The following is a 22,568-nucleotide window of genomic DNA, read 5'->3' as shown; positions in this document are numbered from 1 at the left end:
ATAAATCAGAATTTTCCAGGTCAAATTCCCTTTTCAAGTTTTCAAAAGATTAAAACTTTTTTCCAAATGTACACACTGCAGTGATTCCCTTGTCAATCCATCTTGTAAATGTGCCATCCATTTAACCACTTCTGAATTTTGGAGAATACAATGGCCAGATCAACAATTTACAATCCCCCTCCATTTTGTATTTATTCAGTACATCCCACCAGATCTTAATTGTTGTATCTTCTATGGGATTTGGTTCTATAGGTTGGTTAGATGTTTTCTCACCCAACCTCGTTTGTGGCTGGCATGTTCCGTAGTTAAGCTCAATGTGTTTCCATTTGGAGTAATATTCTGACGAACACCAGTAAATTATATATCTCAACTGGGCAGCTAGGATATATTCTTTAAAATTTGGAAGAGCAAGTCCTCCTCTTTTTTTCTCTAGTTATAGAGTTTTGAGCTTAACCCTTGGTCTTGCCCCCCTTCCAAATAAATCTACTCACTTGTTTATCCCATTTATCAAATTGAGTATTTGGTATACAAATTGGCAGTGAAATGAATAAATACAGCAATTTAGGCAACACATTCATTTTTATCACCTCTATCCTTGAGCTTAAATCCATGACTAGTGTTGCCCATTTTGTCAAATCTTTTTGAATAATTTCATTAATCTTATTATAATTAGCCTCATATAATGTGTTTAGTTCTCTAGTAAGATAAACACCTAAATATTTTATTTTTCCTGAATCCCATTTTAATTTGTAAGCTAATCTGATTGAGTCAGCTGGTCAATATTTTATACAAAGAACTTAGATTTTTCATATGTTTAACTTATACTCAGATTTCCCTCCAAAATCTTTTAGTAACGTTAAAAGTTTAGGAAATGTATAATCTGGATCAGTGAGGTATATAATGATATCATCTGCAAAGAGACCTAACTTATGATCATCCTTAGCGACTGCGATTCCTTTAAGTTCATTACTTTGTCTTAAACACTGAGCCAAAGGCTCTATAAACAAGGCAAATAGGGAGGGGCTCAGACAGCATCCCGGCCTTGTCCCTCTGAAGAGCTCGAATCTGTCTGTTAAGTCACCATTTATTTTAATTCTAGCCACTAGTTTATCGTACAAGGCCTGTATACATTTAATGATAGTTTTATCAAAACCCATTCTTTTCAAAACCGCAAAAAGAAAATTCCAGCTGACTCTATCAAAAGCCTTTTCCGCGTCAAGACTTACTAAGGCTGTAGGGGTGCTCTATTTATTGACTTCATTAATCATATGTAATGTGCACCGGATGTTATCTTGCGTTCGGCGACCCTTTATAAAACCCATCTGGTCCTAATCCATCAGGTCTGGGAGGAAGGTTTCTAATCTTTTAGCGATTATAGACGTGAATAATTTATAATCAACATTCAAAATGGAAATTGGCCGATAAAACTCACATAACTCTTTATTTTTACCTTCCTTTGGTATGACTGTTATCATGGCCTCTTTCCATGAGGGAGGACATTTTGCATGTTTGAGTGTCCAATTGAAAGATTCCAACAATAGAGGGGCAAGGTCTTCTTTATAAACTTTGTACCATTCGTTTGGATAGCCATCCCTGGGCTTTTTTTTGCTTTTCAATCTACTGATCGCCTTATCAAGCTCTTTTTTAGTAATGGGTGAATTTAATGATCCATTTTGAAAAGATCTAATTCAGCTAAATAATTTCAGTTTCTTTTCTTTCTACTTGTTCTGAATGATTATACAGAGATTTATAATATTTATAAAATATATTTTTGATTTCCTTAGGTTCATATTTTACGTCCTTACTTTCTGGGTCTCTGATTTTGTTAATTGAGTTCCTTATTTGCTGTGATCTTAATCTTTTTGCTAATATTTTGGTAGTTTTGGGACCTGATTCATAAAAAAAATGTTTTGTGATTCTCAGTTTCTTTTCAGTCTCCTCATTTGCCATGTCTGATAATTGTTTTCTAATTCCTTTTATCATTCCAGCCATTTTATCACTCTTATCTGTATGCTGTTGTTTTTCTAGTTTTCTCATATTTTGTTCTAATTCAGCTTGTAGTTGCTTTTTATTTTTTTTTTTTATGTGAGCTAGCCTTGATATCAGATTTCCCCTCATCACTGCTTTTACAGTGTCCCATAATATTGTTGGCTCTATTTGTTCATCCTTATTATTGGATATACAGTCCTGAATCTCTTTTTTGATTTCTTGCACCACGATTTCATTATTAATAATATTAACATTCATTTTCTATAATGTTGTTTTGTTTGGACAATCAAGATGTATAGTTAAGTATATAGCATTGTGATCTGATACATCTGCTATTCCGTTTTCACAGTCTAATACCCAGTGTCTATCTATAGTATTCATCAGAATGTAGTCAATCCTAGAATGTACCTTATGAGCAGCAGAATAATGCATATAGTCTCTCTCTAATGGATGCAGATCTCTCCAGACATCACACAGACCTGCATCTTTAATTAGAATGTTAAGATTCTTGAATTTAATGTTTTTATATATTTTAGTACTTGTTGTGTCTTTAGTGTAATTCAAAATTGTGTTCCAATCGCCTCCACATATCAAAATCCCCTCACTCATTATTGTTATTTTGTCAAACAATTAGTTAAAGAATGTTTTGTCATGTGACAATAGTATATCTACCACATTTATCGGAACATTCCTCAGTCAATTCAAAATTAACAGTGTTTGAAATAAGGGTAATAACTCCTCTCCTTCTGCTATTCTTGTACAAGCTATAAAAGGAATTTATGTAACCAAGTTTTTTACATTTCTCATGTTCTTCATTTGACATAGGAGTTTCTTGTATGAATATCACTTGCATTTTATCCCTTTTCAATTTCGCTATCACCCTACTCCTCTTTATCGGGTTACCCAGACCGTTTACATGAATTGTCTCAATTTTCAGTTTACATGACCCACTCATACCCTGAGTATATTATTGCCGTAGACCCCACAAGTGAAGAAGAACGAATGACGAAAACAAAATAATTTGAAAAATAAAATAAACAAGAACAATGATACAGGGGATACCTGTCTCTCTCAACTGGGCCCCGTCGGTAGGCCTAGGGTAATGTCTCCTGTAAGGGGAGGGCCCTATATAAGGCTTGGAAACTACTTCCATCCTAAATGTCCAACATCCTAACTCCTTCTCTGGTGCCTTTCCTTCAGTCCTGTGAATTACAGAGGCCTCCCTGTGTCTACTCATAAGTCATTTTTTCCCGATTCTCTGAAACTCCATCAATTTCTCTTTTGCCCTCTGTGCAGTAGGGACTCGTGCTCTTGCCGGTGACGCGCCTCCCGCTGCCATCCCAAGGACTTCTGTAGTCGAGTCTCCATAGCGACTTCTTCTGTAACCGCTGTCGGCACCTCCACTTCCAAGCCCCGCTTCAGCAACTCCATCCCAGCTTTGTGTGCGCTGCTGTACATTCCAACGCCACTCTCCCAATGGATTCGTATGCTTGTGTAGGGTGTTTGGAAATGAACCCCTTTTTCCTTCAGCACTTTCTTAGTCCAAAAACACATGGCATATTAAGAGATTATCTCAGTTGCATAGTCGTGGTCAAAATAAAGATTTCTCCCATTTGACTGAATGCGTCCTTTTTTCCACGCTTCTTTGAGGATCAGCTCTTTAGTAGTATATTCTTGAAAATTTACTATAATTTGTCTCGGGTTATTATTGGGTTGGGGCTTGGCTGCGAAGACTCTGTGGGCTCGCTGAATTTTAAGATCCAAGTCAGCTGGCAGAGGTAACTCATGCTTGAGGAAATCTGTCACGAATTGCGTCACCGACTTCCCTTCCTCTCCTTCTCCTACCCTGAAAAGGCGAATATTGTTCCTTCATGATCTGGATTCGAGATCAGTCAATTTGTTTTGAATACTCCTCTGTCGCTTAATGCTTTCAGTCAGCGCTTCAGTCAAATCCAGTGTCATGTCCTCAACATGCCCCACGCGATTCTCCGCTTCTTCCATTCTTTCAGTCAGGCCTCTCATTTCCTCCGTCAGGTTGTCAAGTTTATTACCCATCTCCTGGCGCAGGGTATTGATGTCCTTCCTTAGTTTGTCATTGTCCTCCAATTCAGATTTAAGCATTTCTATTGTTTCCAATATAGCGCTCGAAGTTTTGCTAGTTCCGCCTGGGCTCGTGCTTGCTTGCTCAGTTGCGTTGCTAGCTTTTGTCGCGGTTATTGCTTTGTCTCCTTTAGGCATTTTGTGTCTTTTTGGCCTTTAATGTTTTGAACCCCACTCAAATGCTTAACTTACTCTATTATTAGATAATATATTGTCAAGTTTTGGTGGGTATTTTCCATCAATCTCAAGAGCGGTCACCAAATACGTCTGACTCGTTACGCCTTCACTGGAAGTCCCCCTTAGTGCTGCTTTTGACGCTATCGACCACAACATTTTTTTGAATAGACTCGAAAAATATGTTGGCTTTTGTGGAATTGCACAATGGTTCAAATCATACTTATCTGACTGTTTCAGTAAACAAAGTGGTCATACCGATCACAAGTTCAGTGTGGAGTACCGCAAGGCTCAGTACTAGGACCGTTGCTTTTCACTCTGTACCCTTGGGAGATATCTGTAGGAAGCATGGCTTTAGTTTTCACTGTTATTCTAATGATACTCAGGTCTATATTTCTTTGTGCCCTGATGAAATTTATCGATTCATAAAATGAAAGAAATGCATAGCTGATATAAAAAATGTAATGACTAGTAATTTCCTACTACTAAATTCTGAAAAAAAAAAAAAAGATTCTAATTATTGGACCAAAAACCTCTGCACGTAATAACAAGCTCTCCCTTGTGCAGAGCATCTCTTTTCTCTGTGTGGAGTTGGACTCGTTCACAATGACAGCACATCTTTTAGAAGACCTTGCTCGTTCAGTGGTGAATTGCTTGAATTAATTTAAGTACAAAACAGCAGTCCCTCTTAAACAATTTCAGAGGATCTTGGGGCATATGGCATCCTCAGCTGCAGCAACGCCACTCAGATTAATGCATACGAGACCGCTTCAGCTCTTGCTTCATGCCCAAGTCCTGAGATGGACATGGCACCATGGCACACACGTGTCGCCATCACACTGGTGTGTTGTCACACAGTCAGCCCTTGGACAGAGTTTGCTTTTCTACAGGCATGAGTTCCCTTAGAACAAGTGTCCAGGCATATTGTTGTGACAACAAACGCTTTCAAGACAGGCTGGGGCACTGTATGCAACAGGCATGCAGTTTCAGGGTCCTGGACAGGTCCTTGACTGCACTGGCACTGTGTATTGGCTGTGCTTCTGGACCTGAGGAGGTTTGACCTTTGATTCAGAGCAAGCATGTGTTGATCCGGATAGAAAATAAAGCGACAGTGGCTTACATCAACCACCATGGCAGTATTTGTTCATGCTGCATGTCACAACTCGCCTGCCATCTCCTGAACTGAAGTCTCTGCGGGTCACTCACATCCCCTTAACAAGCCGGCTGTATGCTTTGGTGTGTTTTTGTCGCTTGGTGCACTTCCCGAAGAGAAGACCTATGGAGATGTGGTATTGGGTCAGTGCTATCCTTCCTCCAAGAGGGTCTGGAGAGACACCTACCTGCCTCCACCTTGAAGATGTATGTGGCTGCAATAGCAGCCAATCACAACACTGTGGATGGCTGATCAGTGGGAAAGCACAACCTAATTATTAGTTTCCTAAGTGGTGCTTGGAGGTTGAATCCTCCAAGAGCGACCCCTAGTGTCAGTTCAACGCAATGTTGGATGTTCCCTCCATCAGGGAACAAGGGTTACAACAGTAAGCAAAATGTTTTCTACCCCGTTCAGATGGTAATACACAATTATGGACATGTCCACACATCCAAGCATTCATAGGCTTAAACAGCTTTCCCTTTTACAGTAGATTTAACTAAAAAAACTGACAGTCGTGACCTAATTATGATTTTAATTTACAATAATAAATCCTAAATAATATACAATAATAATTAATTTACAATGATACATCCTACGGCATTAGTAAAAAAAAAAATAATAATATCACGCCATCAGTTGCATGAACGCTCAACCACTGAGGATCTCCCGTGCTCTGCTCATTTTGAGATAGACATGTGAATTCAGTCAATTGTTAACTGGAGACTCGTTCATACTAGATCATTTGAATAAGTGAGTTGTTAGGTATGTTCGACTTCAAGCAGTGCTGCGCAGACAGATCGGTTTATGGCAACAAAGTACCTCGAAAGCAAATGGTGCCGTATGCTCTATAATCGCTCTCTCGTGGTACTTTGATGTCATATACCAATCTGTCTGCGCAGCTCTGCTTTAAGTAGTACATACCTGTTGACTTGAGAAGAGATGCAATCGGATTGGCCCAGTTCACAAATTAATTGTTCAGTTGGATTTGAAACCGATTTAGCAGGTTAATTGAAAAGAATCAGCTTGTTCATGAATCGTACATTGCAATCGCGTCTCGGAGCGGGTGACGATTTCTTAATTTCAAAACAACGAGAAAATGGCATGTTTTATGAAATGTAGTGGTTAAAATTATGATATTATGCTTCGGAATGTAATGAAGTAAAATGAAAAAGTTCCTAAAATAAAAATACTCTGATAAAGTACAGATAATTGAAAAATTTACTTAAGTACAGTAACAAAGTGAAAATATTTTGTTCCTGTCCACCACTGTCGATATTACATTTTAAGACTTTATCAGTCAATAATATAGACATTTCGGTATATCGTACAGCCCTATTTTTCATACCACAACAGCAAAAAAAAAAAAAAAAATTCTGTTAGCACATTGTCTCACCTGTAGCTGCTTTTTGACACGTTCGCTTTTGTGGGTTTCTGTGAGCCGTTCCTCCTCACTTCGCTGATGAGCAACTCCATCATTAGACAGCTCAGCACCAGCTTCTGCACTGCTCTCATCATGCTCGTCATGTTCGTTTTCCGGCGCACCACACACTGGAGCAGACATCACAGACTTCAGCTCCTCTTTGGTTTTTTCCAAATCTTCCAGAGCAGACAGTGCCTATGAGAAGAAGTGAAAAATGCATCAACAAGCAAACATACAGTTTTAACCACACAGACACAGTGGTAAGCGGTAAACTTGACCGGAAATCAGAGGGAATAGTGCAACAGTCGGGTTCTGGAAGTAAAAACATTTCTCCATAGGAAAATAGATTTTTAATGATAACTTATAAGCCCTTAAAAACACAGCCATAATGTGTTAATATAACAGAATCACCAATGCAAAACAAGGACTAGACAGAAACTGAGGGCTTAAATACAAGGAGAACAAAGGACCAAATGAGATTAATTAACAAGAAACAGCTGAACTGAGGACACTAATCAAATGAGTAACCTAGGATACAAACAAGTCGCGGGAAACAAGGAACAAAGGAGAACATGTCACATGTCTGTCAGTTCAAAACCGACAGACATGTGACAGTTATTCTTGTTTATCTTTTTGTTAATAAAATGTATTTTATTACACTTGTGTCTTCCTTGCGCTGATAATACATAAAAAAAAAATAAAAATAAATATATATATATATATATATATTTATTTTTTTCATTTTATTGGTTTATTTGATAGGGACCATGCATATTCATGAACATTATTGTATAAAATACAATATGCCAGAATTAGTAAAAATAACTACTTACTTCCTGGCAACCCGCCAAAATGAAAGCTTGCTGATTTTAGGTTTGAAAATGATAAATATAACTATTTTTTTTTACAGAAAAAAAGTGATTAATTATTTTTTTAATTGATTGACAGCACTATTTTTTAATAAAAAAAAGAAACAAATTAAGAACAATTAACATTGCTTTATATTCTGAAATGTAAAATAAATATCTATAGCAAAAGAAACAGCAATGTTTGAACAAAAATTAATATAAAACATCCATTTGTAAATGCACCAGTGTGCAGGCATTTTTTGTGTCTTATTTACATAAGATACAATAAAAACAAGAACAAAGAAAAAAATTACAAAAAAAAAAAAGTCAAATAAATACAATACATATAAAATAAAACAAAGATGAACAAATTAAATAAACATTGCTTTCATTTCAGGAAGGTCTAACATTACTGTTCAGGTAGTAATATGGCCTACAAAAGAAGTCTAATAAATTAATCACATGTAAAATAACACTGCATAGTTTTCACTGTATACATTGATAGATTAACCATTATAAGGGTATTCTTAATGCATTATAATCGATGCATAATGCATTATAAACAACATTATAACATGTTGTATCAACTGATAAATAATCATAACAGCAGTTATAATACATTATAATACTTAGCTATTTGTGATTATAACTTGTAAGAGTATGATGCATTATAACACCAGATAAACCCTGAATTTACACTGCGTTCCAAATTATTATGCAAGTGACATATCAGTAAGATTTCAGTACAATAAACATTCAGATTTTTTTCTTTTTTTTATTAGAGGATATATACATTACAGATAATTTAACAAAAATCATATCAGAAGTTCCTCCAATTTTCCATATGCAACAACCCCCCCCCCCCAAAAAACAAACAAACAAACAAGCAAACAAATAAAAAACAACCAAGTAATACCAAGTACATGTATACTTTCTTCTGCAGTTAACTATACATATTTGTACATACATATACACACACGTGTACACCAATAGTCGCTCCTATACATGCACGTATCATCTAAGAATACACTGTACATATAATATATGCACATATTCCACCATACATAAAATTCCTAAAACAAAACTACCCACCCGCCCGCCCAACCAACCATTCTATCCCCCACCCACCACCTCTCCGTCTGCCTGATTTGCACCACATAGGAGGAGTGCTTTAAGAATCAAAAAAGATTAAATTAACCCAGGAGTGGAATGGATCTTGGATCCAACTAAAGTTTAATCAGCATCCCTTTCCTCCAGGTCTCCTCCTGTGTCTTCTCCCCTTAAATATCTTATAAAGGTATCCCAAATGTTAACAAATTGTTGTCTCTTATTCCTTAGACAGAGCTGTATACGCTCCAAATGTAGTGTATTTGTGAGTTTGTCAAGCCAAAGCTGGAAAGAAGGTGGCAGTTTATTTTTCCAGAATGTTAGAATAAGTTTTTTTTATTTCCATAGGAAATAAATCGTTGTTGAGACTTGGACAGACAGAGCTCATGTCTTGAAACACCAAAGACAATTAAAAACTCATCTGGTTCAATATGTTGCCCAGTGATTTCAGAGATGACACCAAAAATCTTGCACCAGAAGCGTTGAAGACTGGGACATAATGCATAACTGTGAAGCAGGGTCGCGTCTGCCGTCCTACATTTGTCACATATTGAAGAGACGCCGGGAAATATTCTAGATAATTTTGTTTTAGAGTAGTGTAGTCTGTGCGAGATTTTGAACTGGATGCGGAGTTTCATCTGGAGTTTATAGAACATCTATTAATCTCTTCCAGGCTATCTGCCCATAACCATAAGAAATTTCTGACCCTAATTCTTCCTCCCATAATCTGTTGATTGAAGATGTGTCAGGTAATTGGGAGGCTTGATAATAATCCAAAATAATAAGAGGCCAAAATAATCCTTAAGGCAGGTGTCAAGACATGAAGGGCTAATTGTTGCGGACCTGTTTAAATAGGATTGCACGTAGTTTCTGACTTGCAGGAACCTGAAAAAATTACTTCTATGAAGTTTGTATTTTTCCTGAATTTTTTCAAAGGAAATAAAGGTACCTTATTGATACAAATCGCTTACTGTGTGGATTCCTGCATCTCTCCATTGCTGAAAACCTTTATCTAGTATGGAAGGTATAAAAGAGGGGTTTATCAGCTTTGGTAATGGGAATTAATAAGGGTAACGTCTCCACCCTGAAGTGAGTTCTAATTTGTTTCCAAATACGAATGACACTACTAACGACAGGGCTATTTCTATAGATTTCTTTTTTACGGCTTGTTGGTGAAATAATCACAGCACCAAGATCGTACGGGGTAAATTCGTCCTGTTCTAATCTGAGCCAGTCTAATTGACCACTTTAATCATTTAATATTATTGAAATAATTCTGAGGTTAGCTGCCCAGTAATAGCAGCGGAAGTCAGGAAAGGCAAGACCCCCTGTATTTCTAGGTTTGGAGAGATGTAGTTGTTTGATTCTATGATTTTTTATAATTCCAAATAAAGGTTAAGATAATTGAATCTAGTTGTTTAAAAAAGACTTGGGAAGAAATAGAGGGGTGTTTTGAAACAGATATAGTAATTGTGGGAGAAAAACCATCTTGATGGCATTTATTCTACCAATCAATGAAATGGGGAGTGTCCTCCAGAATTGAATATTTCTTTTCAATTTTTCTAAAAGGGGGGCATTGTTGGCTTCTTGTAGCGAGCTAAACTTCCTAGTTACCACAATTCCTAGATAGGTAAACCTATCTTTAGCTATTTTAAAATGAACTGGGAAAATTTGTGAAAGATCCTTAAGCCCAACTGCCATGAGTTCACTTTTACTTAAATTAATTCTATAGCCTGAAAAAGAGCCATATTGTTCTATCACTTTTAAGATTACAGGGATACTGGACGCAGGTTTAGTCACATATAATAAGACGTCGTCTGCATATAAATAAATTTTATTAATAGTTGTTTTAGTATGGAGCCCATGAATTCTCTGCTAGAAGTCATTAGAATTTTGAGCCAAGTGATTAATTTCTCTCTTACATGGAATTTGTGTAGCAGAGCAAAGAAGTACGGCCACTCTACCTGATCAAATGCCTTTTCGGCATCTAAAGACAAAATCACCAGATCGGACTGATTAGTCTGGGAAGAGTATAAAATATTAAACAAACGACGAAGATTATTAAAAGAACTTCGACCTGCAACAAATCCCGTCTGATCAGGATTTACTAGTTTTCCTAAAAGTGTATTAAGACTGGTGGCCAATGTGTCACATTTGATAACACAGAGACGAGAGACAGATCCAAATGCAGGTGTTGTTTTAATGGGTAATCCAATGTCGTAGTCCAAGACAGGCAAAGGTCAAAATCCAATAAAGCAGTCCATACAAAAACAGGGAACCAGAAACACACGAAACCAGGAAATATGAACTGAAAACTCCATGACTAAAACAAACCAACAGGGTATAAATAGACAGACACTGATAACATAATACAAGACAGCTGGTTGCAATGAAGTGATAATGAGTCCAGGCAGTGTGTTATGGGTAATTTAGTTCTGACAGGTGACAAACAAGGGGTGAGAAACAGTGCCCTCTGGTGGCAGACAAGGGCACTCCCAGTAATGATCAGGACATCACCTCCCCTCAAAGGAGCGGCTACCAGATGCTCCACCAGACACACACACACACACACAAAAACAACAACACAAAAACTCAGGAGGGAGGTGGAAAGGAGGAGGACCAGGGTGAGGGATGGTGGGCCAGGTCCAGAGTCACCAACTGAAGGCCAGGGCGGTGCTGGAGGAACTGACCATGCGGGCGCCAACAGGCCTGGAGTCCTGGCTGATTGTCAGGGTGGCACTGGAGGAACTAACCAGGCAGGTTCCAGCAGGTCTGGGGTCCTGGCTGAACGCCAGGGCGGCACTGGAGGCGGCGGCGGCAGGGCAAGAAACTTTGTTGGCGGCGGCATTGCAAGGTGCTTCGTTGGCGGTGGCAGGGCAAGGCGCTTGGGAAAACAACGAACAACCTCTAGAGTGGTTTCCAGGCCTTGAAGGACGGAGGAAGCCCTTCTCCTCCTTTTCCTCCGCTTATGAGGGTGAGGTGGTGGCTCTGTGCCTACTTCATTGTAGGCACCAAAGTGGACTCACTGGCTGGAGCAGGCTCTGGAGTGGACTCACTGGCTGGAGCGGACTCACTGGCTGGAGCGGGCTCTGGAGTGGACTCACTGGCTGGAGCGGACTCACTGACTGGAGCGGGCTCAGGAGTGGACTCACTGGCTGGAGCGGGCTCTGGAGTGGACTCACTGGCTGGAGCGGGCTCTGGAGTGGACTCACTGGCTGGAACGGGCTCTGGAGTGGACTCACTGGCTGGAGCGGGCTCTGGAGTGGACTCACTGACTGGAGCGGACTCACTGACTGGATCAGGCTCTGGAGTGGACTCACTGGCTGGAGCGGACTCACTGACTGGAGCGGACTCACAGGCTGGAGCGGACTCACTGACTGGAGCGGCCTCTGGGCCTTGAAGGATGAAGGAAGCCTTCTTCCTTCTCCTCCTCCTCCTTTTACCAGGGTGAAGCAGAGGCTCAGTGCCCAACTCCCCTGTGACTTCTGGAACGGATTCATGGGCTGGAGCATGCACACTGCCTGGTTGACTCGGTGGGGCCCCCCTACTCCGACGTTCGAGGTAATGGATGAACCCCCAAAAATCCAGGTCACCCAGTCCATCCATCTCCCACAGCGGCAACGAGTCATCCAGACAATTATTGAAAAGGTCCATTAAGACTGCATCATTATAACCCAGCCCTACCGCCAGGGTCCAAAACAATTGTGCCAAACCACCCACCTTATTGCCGTGTTGCCGCAGGGTGGTTAAATAGCTCAGGCGAGCCATCCGTTCCTTCGTAGTGGTTGGAGGAGTGATTCGAATCCCCATCCTGCTGGATCCTAAGGTGATGGAGATTTCTGTGACGTTTGATAACACAGAGACGAGAGACAGATCCAAATGCAGGTGTTGTTTTAATGGGTAATCTACAGTATATGCATGTGAATCGTAGTCCAAGACAGGCAAAGGTCAAAATCCAATAAAGCAGTCCATACAAAAACAGTCAAAAACAGGGAACCAGAAACACACACGAAACCAGGAAATATGAACTGAAAACTGCATGACTAAAACAGAAACCAACAGGTTATAAATAGACAGACACTGATAACATAATACAAGACAGCTGGTTGCAATGAAGTGATAATGAGTCCAGGCAGTGTGTTATCGGTAATGAAGTTCTGACAGGTGACAAACAAGGGGTGAGAAACAGTCAGGGTTGGAGTGCCCTCTGGTGGCAGACAAGGGCACTCCCAGTAATGATCATGACACAATGCCTTTGCTAAAATTTTTTGATCCACATTGATGAGAGAAATTGGCCTATACCCCCCAACCTCCTCTGGATCTTTGCCTTTCTTAGGTAGGACTGTGATTACTGCTTCATTAAACGACTGAGGCAATCATTCAACCTCCAGAGCCTGGGAAAACATTCTAAGCATATAAAGTCCCAATAGATTGTTAAATGTTTTATATACCTCGCAAGGGATTCCATTGGGGCCGGGTGATTTACCTCCTTTAAATGACTTTATGGTGTTCTGTAATTCATCTAATGTTAAATCAGCTCCGAGAAATTCTCTATCCTTTTGGTCTATTGTTGGTAGTTTGCAACTATTTAAAAAAGTCTCCATAGTTGAAGGATCATCATTTGTATTACTAGTGTAAAGTGATTCATAAAATTGTTTAAATCGATTATTAATTTCTGTAGGGGATAATAAATAAGCCCCGGATTCTGATTTGATTTAATGAATTGTACGGTCACTTTCCAGCTTTCGTAGCTGTCTAGATAGAACTTTGTATGGCTTGTCTAAATCTAATTTACTAAGTTGTCTTTCTAAAGATTGTAAAGCAGCCATAATTTGTTTATTTTTTGCACCTTTAAAGGAGATAAAACAGCCCCGTAAATATGCTTTAAAGGTGTCCCATAAGAGAGAAGGTGAAGTATTCAGTTGATCGTTGGTTTCAAAAAATAACCTTAGCTGTGTATGCAAGTACTCACAAAATTTTATATCCTTTAATAGATAGGGGTCTGCCCGCCACAGTGATGGAGTTGTCGCAATTTCTGATAATTTTAGAGTAAATGTAATTGGACTATGGTCCGAGATTAAAATATTATGATAGGTGGCATTAAACGTGAAGGGAATTAGCTTCACATCAACTAGAAAATAATCAATACGGGTATAAACATTGTGGACGTGTGAATGAAAGGAGTAATCTCTCCCCGTTGGATTGGCTAGCCTCCATACGTCACCAACATTAGAATTTTTAATGTACATGTTAAGAAAGTCCCTGGTTTTAGATCGGGGAGCACGCTGAGCAGAAGATGTGTCTAAATATGGATCCAGAACACAATTAAAATCCCCCCTATAATTAAATTAGTAAGTGATATATCAGGAATCCGGGAAAACGCGTTTTGAAAAAAGCAGGTTTCATCAAAATTTGGACCGTTAATATTAACAAGTGTTATGGGCGTTGAAAATATTTCCCCCACAACTATGATAAATTGTCCCTCCTTATCTGCAATCATAGCCCTATGCTTAAATGGGACTCCTTTTCTTATTAAAACAGCGTCATCATCTAGAATCACATCATGTTTCTGGGTCTGTCCGGGAGCCGAGAGGGTTGCGTTCCAGTGTGGCTGATTCACCACTGTCTTCAGCACGAGCAGCTGGCATTCCTAAACCTCCACCGCCCACTTCGCTCTCAAGCCCGTCGGCCACTTCGCTCTCAAGCCCGACGGCCGCTTCGCTCTCAAGCCCGTCAGCCCCTTCGCTCTCAAACCAGTCGGCCGCTTCGCTCTCAAGCCAGCTGGCCACTTCGCACTCAAGCTCATCGAATGCTTCGCATGCAAGATCGCCGGTTGCAATGCACTCAAGTTCGTTGGACGCTTCGCACCCAATTTCGTCAGTTGCAACGCACACAAGTTCATCAGGTGCAATGCACTCAAGTTCATCGGGTGCAACGCACTCAAGTTCGTTGGTTGCTACGTACTCAAGCTCACCGGTTGCTACGTACTCATGCTCTTTGGATTCGATGGACAAGATGGCCGCTTTGCCAGTGCCCACGGGCAAGATGGCTGCCCCTTCGGTGTCTGTGGACATAGGGTCGTTCCAGCCATTGAGTCCGCTCCAGAGCCCAATCTGCTTGCCTTGCCGGCGCCAACCAAGCATCTTGCCCTGCCAGCGCCGCCCAAGCGTCTTGCCCTGCCGGCACCACCCAAGCGTCTTGCCCTGCCAGCGCCACCCAAGCGTCTTGCCCTGCAGGCGCCGCCCAAGCTCCTTGCCCTGCTTGCGTCACCTGAGCGACTTGCCCTGCTGGCGCCACCCGAGCTCCTTGCCCACAAACCCGCCACAGCCTCCGTTGAATTCCCCAAGAATTTTTTTTGGGGGGGGGGCAGTATACCTGAGGGTGGGGAGCTTGTGGCTGGGGACCCTGCACGGCCGTGGCCAGCAACGGCCTTCAAACTGTTATGGACGCCCATGGACCATAAGCCACTATGTCCATTTAGAGACTCTGTCTCACCTTGGTTGCCCAAGCCACCTAACCTGCCGTGGTTATCCAAGCCACTTGACCTGCGGTGGCAGCCCAAACCACCTAACCTGCCGTGGTTATCCAAGCCACTTGACCTGCCGTGGTTGCCCGAACCACCTGACCTGCTGTGGCTACCTGAGCCACCTGACCTGCCGTGGTTGCCTGAGTTACCTGACCTGCCGTGGTTGCCAGAGCCACCTGACCTGCCGTGGCTGCCCGAGACACCTGACCCGCCGTGGCTGCCCATGACACCTGACCCGCCTTGGCTGCCCTGGAACTTTCATTGGAGACCCTGTTCCCATCTGAGCTCCAATGCACCCACCCCCCCTCCCTATTTGTGCCATCTACGCCGCGAGGACGCCCCTCTCGCAAGGGGGGGCATTATGTCATGATCACTGTCTGTTCCTGTCTCTTCCCGGACTACATTCCCCATCATCCTCTCTGCCAGTGTCATTCACACACTCCACACTAATCACCACACCCAGCTGCAGCTCATTACCAGAACTTTAAAGGACTTTAGGTGCGTTCACGTGGCCTCGTAATTCCTGTAGTTACGAGATTCTAGCTTGTAAAAAGCATTCACGTCCTCGTAGAGCTCGTAATTACAGCTTGTAAGCTGGGAGTTTTCTGAAAGCTCCCAGATATACCACGTGGCCGCGCTGTACCACCTGACAGCTGTAGATTCATTTAGGCGTTGACAGTGCTGCCATGAAAATGCATAATTCCCAGTTCAAGGACCAAAAGGACGTGAACAGCTCCGAATATAACGTCACGTGTTGTCATTTCAAGATTCCGGTAAATACGAGGTGACGTGAACGCAGCTTTTCACTCACACCACCTCACGGGGGAAGTCTTGATTACCCTGTGTGTCAATTCCGAGCGTTATCCCATGTTTATCCTGTTTTCCTGTCTGTTCCTGTTCCTGCCTTTGACCCTTGCCTTGTTATCCTGTTCCGTGATTGATATCTGCCTGCCTTTGACCATTGCCTGTATTCTGACCACAATTCTGCCTGTTCCTTGTGATTCCTGTTTGTTTCATAGATTTTAGATGAGACAGCACTTTACTTCGTTTAACAGGATGGTTTAGTCATATAACATTCCAAGAAGAAAATGCCAGCGCTCCCATCCCTCTATCAGGTGTCTTACTCTGAGCAGCCGCCATCACAGTTTTTGCATTCGTTACCTCCCCTTTCTGCAGAACGCACCCACAGACGGAACCCTATTAAACATCCCCTCCCACAATCCCTTAACTTAAAATGAGAAAATGGAACGTAAACATACCTGGAAACACAGGCTTGCCTGAACATCAAATTAGAATTTACCAAGAAATAATAAACTTGACTGTAAAGAAAAAACAGCCCAACTGGTGTTATCTAACTAAAAGGAGCTCAGTGAACAGTTCCTATTGGTGTTATGGATGTCCGTCTGCACACAAAGGCAGCTCAGTCTTTACTAATTCGAACCGTGAAGCATATAAACATTGTCTATAATACAAATCACGTCAAAATAGGAATAAAGAAAAAATAAAAGTAGCGCTTAATTATAAATATCCAATCAGCGCTAAAAACCAGACCAGTCTGTTTATAAAGTTCCATAAGCAGAGCTTATTATGTCGACACATTACCATCACCGAAGTGCTGCTCTGCAAATGAAGTTTTTTGGGGGTTTATTTGGCATTTTAAGTGGGTATTCAGAACTTAATGACGTGAAAATAAAATGTGGTTTAGTTTTGCTTCATATACCAATGGTAAAGTTATGGAGCTGCCTTCGCGCAAGTCTTGCTCTCACATGGAGCCTCCCGGAAGTCCCAGATTTTAGTTTTTCTAAGAAAATGTTTGTTTGTTTATTTATCCATGTCTTTTTAGATAACTGGTATCAAGTCAAGTCACCTTTATTTATATAGCACTTTTTACAATGCAGATTGTGTCAAAGCAGCTTTACATTGATAACTAGTATATAATTTTGGCTGCACAGCAGCTCTTAAAGAATAGTGTCAATGCAGGCAAATAAAAGCACTGTTGAATATTAACTCTCTGAGGTCTGAAAACACGCCGGTGCATTTTGCAGGATTTTTTTCACATTGCAGCAAAACAGACTTAAAATACTCCGTCATTTCTTGTTTTATTTGTGTACACTCAGAGTAAAAACACAATGTTGTGCTTTTTGTAAAATAAAGAAAACTAACATGATGCGTGTGTTATAACAGACACCGGAGGCAGGAATAAAAGCAGTTATGATGTTTATTGAGCAAACAGCAGAGCAAAACGGGTAGTGAATGGTGTGGTGGAGGATCTTAGAGGTGGAATGAGAGATAATACTGTCCTTATTGTCGTTGCAGATGAAGAGGAATGGAGACGCTGGAGAAGACAGATGGGAACACTCACACACACTGGCAGGTAGGAACACGAGGAGAACTGGAGACAATGGAGACGAAGGAGATGATGACGCTTGGTAAGTATCGCTTTGGGAGTCCTTGAGGTAAGTATACAACTGGTGTAACACAAACGAGACCGGACAGTGAGTGTGTGTGAGTGTGGGGTTTAAGTGCTGGTGCTGATGATTGATGTGATGAACTTCAGGTGGCGGTGATTAGTACGCTGGTGATTGGGTGCGTGGGTACTGGAGTGAGGTGGAACCTGACGTGTCTGTGACAGCGTGATCTCTCGTCTCCCTCTGAATGAACTCCAATGTGATAGTTCTCAGAAAATGAACTGTAACTTATAAAAACTAATGACAAAAAAAATTACACTTATGTCTAAAGAAACGTTGAAATGTCAGGTTTTAAATCGTGTAATTGAAAACGCGTCGGTGCGTTTTGCAGGATTTTTTTCACATTGCAGCAAAACAGACTTAAAATACTCCGTCATTTCTTGTCATAGAGACATAAGTAATATGTCAATTGAAACTATAGAATGTCTTCTTTTATTTGTGTACACTCAGAGTAAAAACACAATGTTGTAATTTTTGTAAAATAAAGAAAACTAACATGATGCGTGATCTCTCGTCTCCCTCTGAACGAACTCCAATCTGATAGTTCTCAGAAAATGAACTAACTTATAAAAACTAATGACAAAAAAAAATTACACTTATGTCTAAAGAAACGTTGAAATGTCAGGTTTTAAATCGTGTAATTCAAATCAAAAACAAACATTCTGTGTTTATGTAATCTGAATGAAAAGAGAGCCATGTCAGAAGTCTGTGATTCAGCTCATTACCCGCTAATGCTGCCACGCCCACGGAGCCAGCGCTATTCAGAGGCAAATTCAGAGGCAATACATACATACATCAGCTCAATCGTGTATTTATTGTCTTGAAAAGTGTTTATTTGGATGATAAAGCCATGGTTAGCGATCTCTAGAAGACATGCCGTTAGTTCCTAGTTCATTTTCTTCTTTATATGAATTTGTGGCCTAAAGGTGTACAGAGAGCGCCCGCCGGCTGAAAGTATGAATTAAAAATACCATTCCTGAAATATCCTCTTCTTTTTTAGAATAATTTGTGGACTAAATGTGCACAGAGAGCGCCCTCCGGCTGCAAGTATGAATTAAAAACACAGTAATCCAGCACTCATAGTGATGACAATAAATATTACTTCTCAATATAGAAAATAGACATAAATATATAAAAATCCATCAATATTTCTCCAAATGTGCATGCTTTTAAGCTAAAAGCCTATATGAAATGCAACAGAGGTAACATAATTGTTCAGACACTTTGCATCACAGAAATAAATTATATTTTAAAGAATATAATAGAATACAATTATTTTAAATTGTAATAATATTTCACAGTATTGCTGTTTATGATGAGCTGAGACATGATTACAGAGGGTATTTTTCACAGCCTACCTGACTGAAAGGCCTCATTAATATGCAAGTCATTTCTGGTCATTATTATGCAATTCTTTTGTGTTCTTAGATGTAAATGGCCTATTATTCATGCAGATTCACGCCTCCTCGCATACTGTGTTTCTTGACAAAAAGTGTCTTACAAAATTTAAATCTCTCTACTGTTTTATATGAAGGAGTAGTCAGCATATTTTTTACAAAATTCTGAAGCAAAAACTCTAGTCTACAACCAATGTTCCCTTTAATTTTTTTTTCTCGCTGAGCAAAACATTTCTCTCTTGAGCGCACATTTTGGTCACCTGAGCAAAAACATTCTTTATATCAGACCTGTACACTGGGTCTCATTCATGAAACATTCGTAAATATACTAGTAAATATGTGAGTGATTTGTGCGTAAACAGACCTTCCCGAAAACTCTTCTCTTGATTCACAAATACTTCGTAAACGTCAGAAGTGATAGTGAAATGTGTGTGTGTTAATGAATTCCAATCAGTCATAAATGGGACGCGCGTGCACGTTCATTCTCAATTACCATAAATCCCGCCCATTAAATCCGCCTGACAACTATATATGGGCATCATATTATGACACCAAACGAAGGATTTTGGCCATTTTATAGGAAACAATTTCCATAACAATTAAGGGGCCATTAGTTTGTCCAGCCCTATTGAAATCAATTCATTATTTGATTAAAGTGCTCCGTTTGCAGATGCTATTACTGGCTCTCACAATAAAAGTAAAAAGAGAAAACGTATGTAATATATAATATTCTTTCAAAATGCTGTGTAAATATATACCTTATTAAGGTGAATTAAAATGCAACCTTATTAATGAGCAAAACATTCGGATGTTAAACGCACTATTTAGGCGTGGCTGGGAGCAGGTGTAGATTTCTTTCGTACCAACTAACATTTGGAAAATACGAACATTTTAATGAATCCGAAAATTTACGCCAGAACCACTTTACACACGATTTACACAAAAATTCATTCTGCTCGTGTTTCATGAATGAGACCCAATGAACGTAAACACACACACACACACACACACACACACACACACACAAAATGGTTTTATCATGCTACTGCCGTTTCTATTTTATTTGACCCTTGATGTAACTTAGTGATTATTAAATAATATGTTTGAAAATTAAACTAAATTAAGCACATTTTAGGTTACTTGAGATTTTTTCACATTGCTGTATTAATTGTACCAGTCTTTATCAAGAAATTATATTAAAAAATAATTTCTGTCCTTCTGCAGGACAGTTCAATTCTTTATAATAATATAATATGAACAGTTAAAATGATGGTTTGGTTTTTTGTACAGTCAATTATTAGCAACAGACAGTGTTAAACCATCAAAATTACATGTTTATTGCTTATGAATTTCCCAGATTTTATATACCAGTAGGTTTCAAGATGTTTCATGGCAAGGAGCCCTAAACAATCCCCTTGTGAGATCATTTTTTTATTAGGCTTCCATTATAATATAATAAAATATAATTAATATAATATTTAAGTATTTAAACTGATATACAGTATTATATCAGTTTAAATGCTTCCATTTGTTTTAATATATTATATATTTTTAAGAAAAGTGAACGTTAACTCTTTTATAGATATGTAAACATCCCTGAAACCCACACCACCACCACCACCACACACAATAATCTATTTAAACTGAGGTATATCACTGATGTATTTTGAGTTTGTACTCTGTAATGGGAGTGTGATTGTAAATGTCTCAGAGTTTTGTTAGCATTCTGTGCCCATCATCCGTTAATTCCACCACTTTTCATTGAAACATGACGTTTTATTTCACATTTCTTTTCATTTCACGTTGACTCTCGTATTGAAGTATTAAGTCCGCAAAAATGACAGTATTCTTACCGTGACTGATTTGGCTCAGGGCCAACCAGCTCACACGCGCTCAATCGTTCTCTTTCTATGAAACCTGTAAACTGCATTCACCGGTTCCAACTCTATAGCGACAATAACTCTATAGCGGTTGTCCAGAGCACTGCAATTATTTCTCATTCAAACTACTACAATCATTTTCATGTCTGTTCTCTGCACGGCAATTATTTCTTCTGCGCGGACGCGGCTTCAGAAGTGCGCGGCCGCGCACGCGCGCAGCTTAGAGGAAACATTGTCTACAACCTCCAATAATCAGAAGTCTTGTGAACACAGATTTAATATACAGTTTTTGGCTTTATTTCAGTGACTTACATTTTTTTTTTTTTTTTCAGTAACCACTCATAAACATTATTCCTTCAGAAACACAAACATGTTCATACATGTTCCTCACATATTATTGTAGCCTAGTTTGTGCTGAATACAGTGTAATGACACTTTTGTCATTTATATGTTTATAGACAACTGAAAAAAGAACAAATGTCAGGGCATGTCAAAACTTCTCCAAGCCCCAAATCAGCCTCAGACTCTAGAGGGTCAAATGTCAAGTCAAATGTCAAGTGTCCCCAACTAAGCAAGCCAAAGGCGACAGCGGCAAGGAACCCAAACTCCAACAGGTGACATCAGGTGGCAAATAGGTGTTAAAATGGAGAGAAAAAAAACCTTGGGAGAAACCAAGCTTAGTCGGGCGGCCGGTTCTCCTCTGGCAAACAGTGCTTTGTTACGATTCAGGTTGCTATCATAAGTCCGATAGGATCGCAACGGACTTCAAAATCAATCTCAGACAAAATAATTTTCCAGGTCTATGGGAACACTTCTTAGAGGTTGCTCCACATTATTAAGCAAGTCACAGTTCTCATGCAATATGGGGAGAAAGAAAGATCTTTCTGAAGATGAAAACCATGAAATATGTCCAGTGTTGTGCAAAAGGCATGAAAATAACTAATATTGTGTGAAAACTGAATGGAGATGATCAAATTATCATAAGATTTGTGAGTGATTTAGATGTCATGATCATTACTGGGAGTGCCCTTGTCTGCCACTAGAGGGCACTCCAACCTGGACTTTTGGTTTTTATCACTTGGACTACATTGCCTATAACACACCTCCTGGACTCATTAGCACTTCATTGCACCCAGCTGTTTTGTATTAAGTTATTAGTGTCTGTCTATTTTTACTGAGTTAGTTTCTGTTTTTGTTATCGTGGTTTCACTTTATGTCACCGGCTTCTGTTTTGGTTTTCTTTGTTTTTTGTGGACTGTTTTGTGGACTCTGACCCTTGTTTGCCTGGATTATGTGACTGGATTACCCAATTAAAGCTGCACTTGGATCTTACCCTCTTGTCTCTGTGCCTGATGTGACAGAAACCACGATCATGATCAGCTCCAGCAGCAGGAGAGTGCGGCCAGCCAGCAGCCGGGGAAGTCAGAGCGGTCCCCAGGGTCTGACTACATTTCGCCAGAGGTTGAGGTGAGGGCCTTCACCCAAAGATTTTGGTCACGGGCAGAG

General features: G+C 40.1%; 1 protein-coding gene across 2 annotated transcripts in view; it reads right to left on the bottom strand.

The window, feature by feature from the left end:
* The window catches only part of LOC137031650 (radixin), a 572,796-nt gene that overhangs the window by 17,106 nt on the left and 533,122 nt on the right, over window positions 1-22,568 (bottom strand). The window contains exon 12 of one of the 2 annotated variants that reach the window (XM_067402756.1): window positions 6,810-7,031. The exons of the other annotated variant lie outside the window; for it this stretch is intronic. Coding sequence (XP_067258857.1) covers window positions 6,810-7,031 — 222 coding nt within the window. The remainder of the gene's footprint in view (window positions 1-6,809; window positions 7,032-22,568) is intronic. 2 annotated transcript variants of the gene reach the window in all.

This window comes from Chanodichthys erythropterus, chromosome 12, assembly GCF_024489055.1.
Source record: "Chanodichthys erythropterus isolate Z2021 chromosome 12, ASM2448905v1, whole genome shotgun sequence".
NCBI classification, from domain to species: Eukaryota; Metazoa; Chordata; class Actinopteri; order Cypriniformes; family Xenocyprididae; genus Chanodichthys; species Chanodichthys erythropterus.
This window is presented reverse-complemented; position numbering and strand designations above follow the sequence as displayed.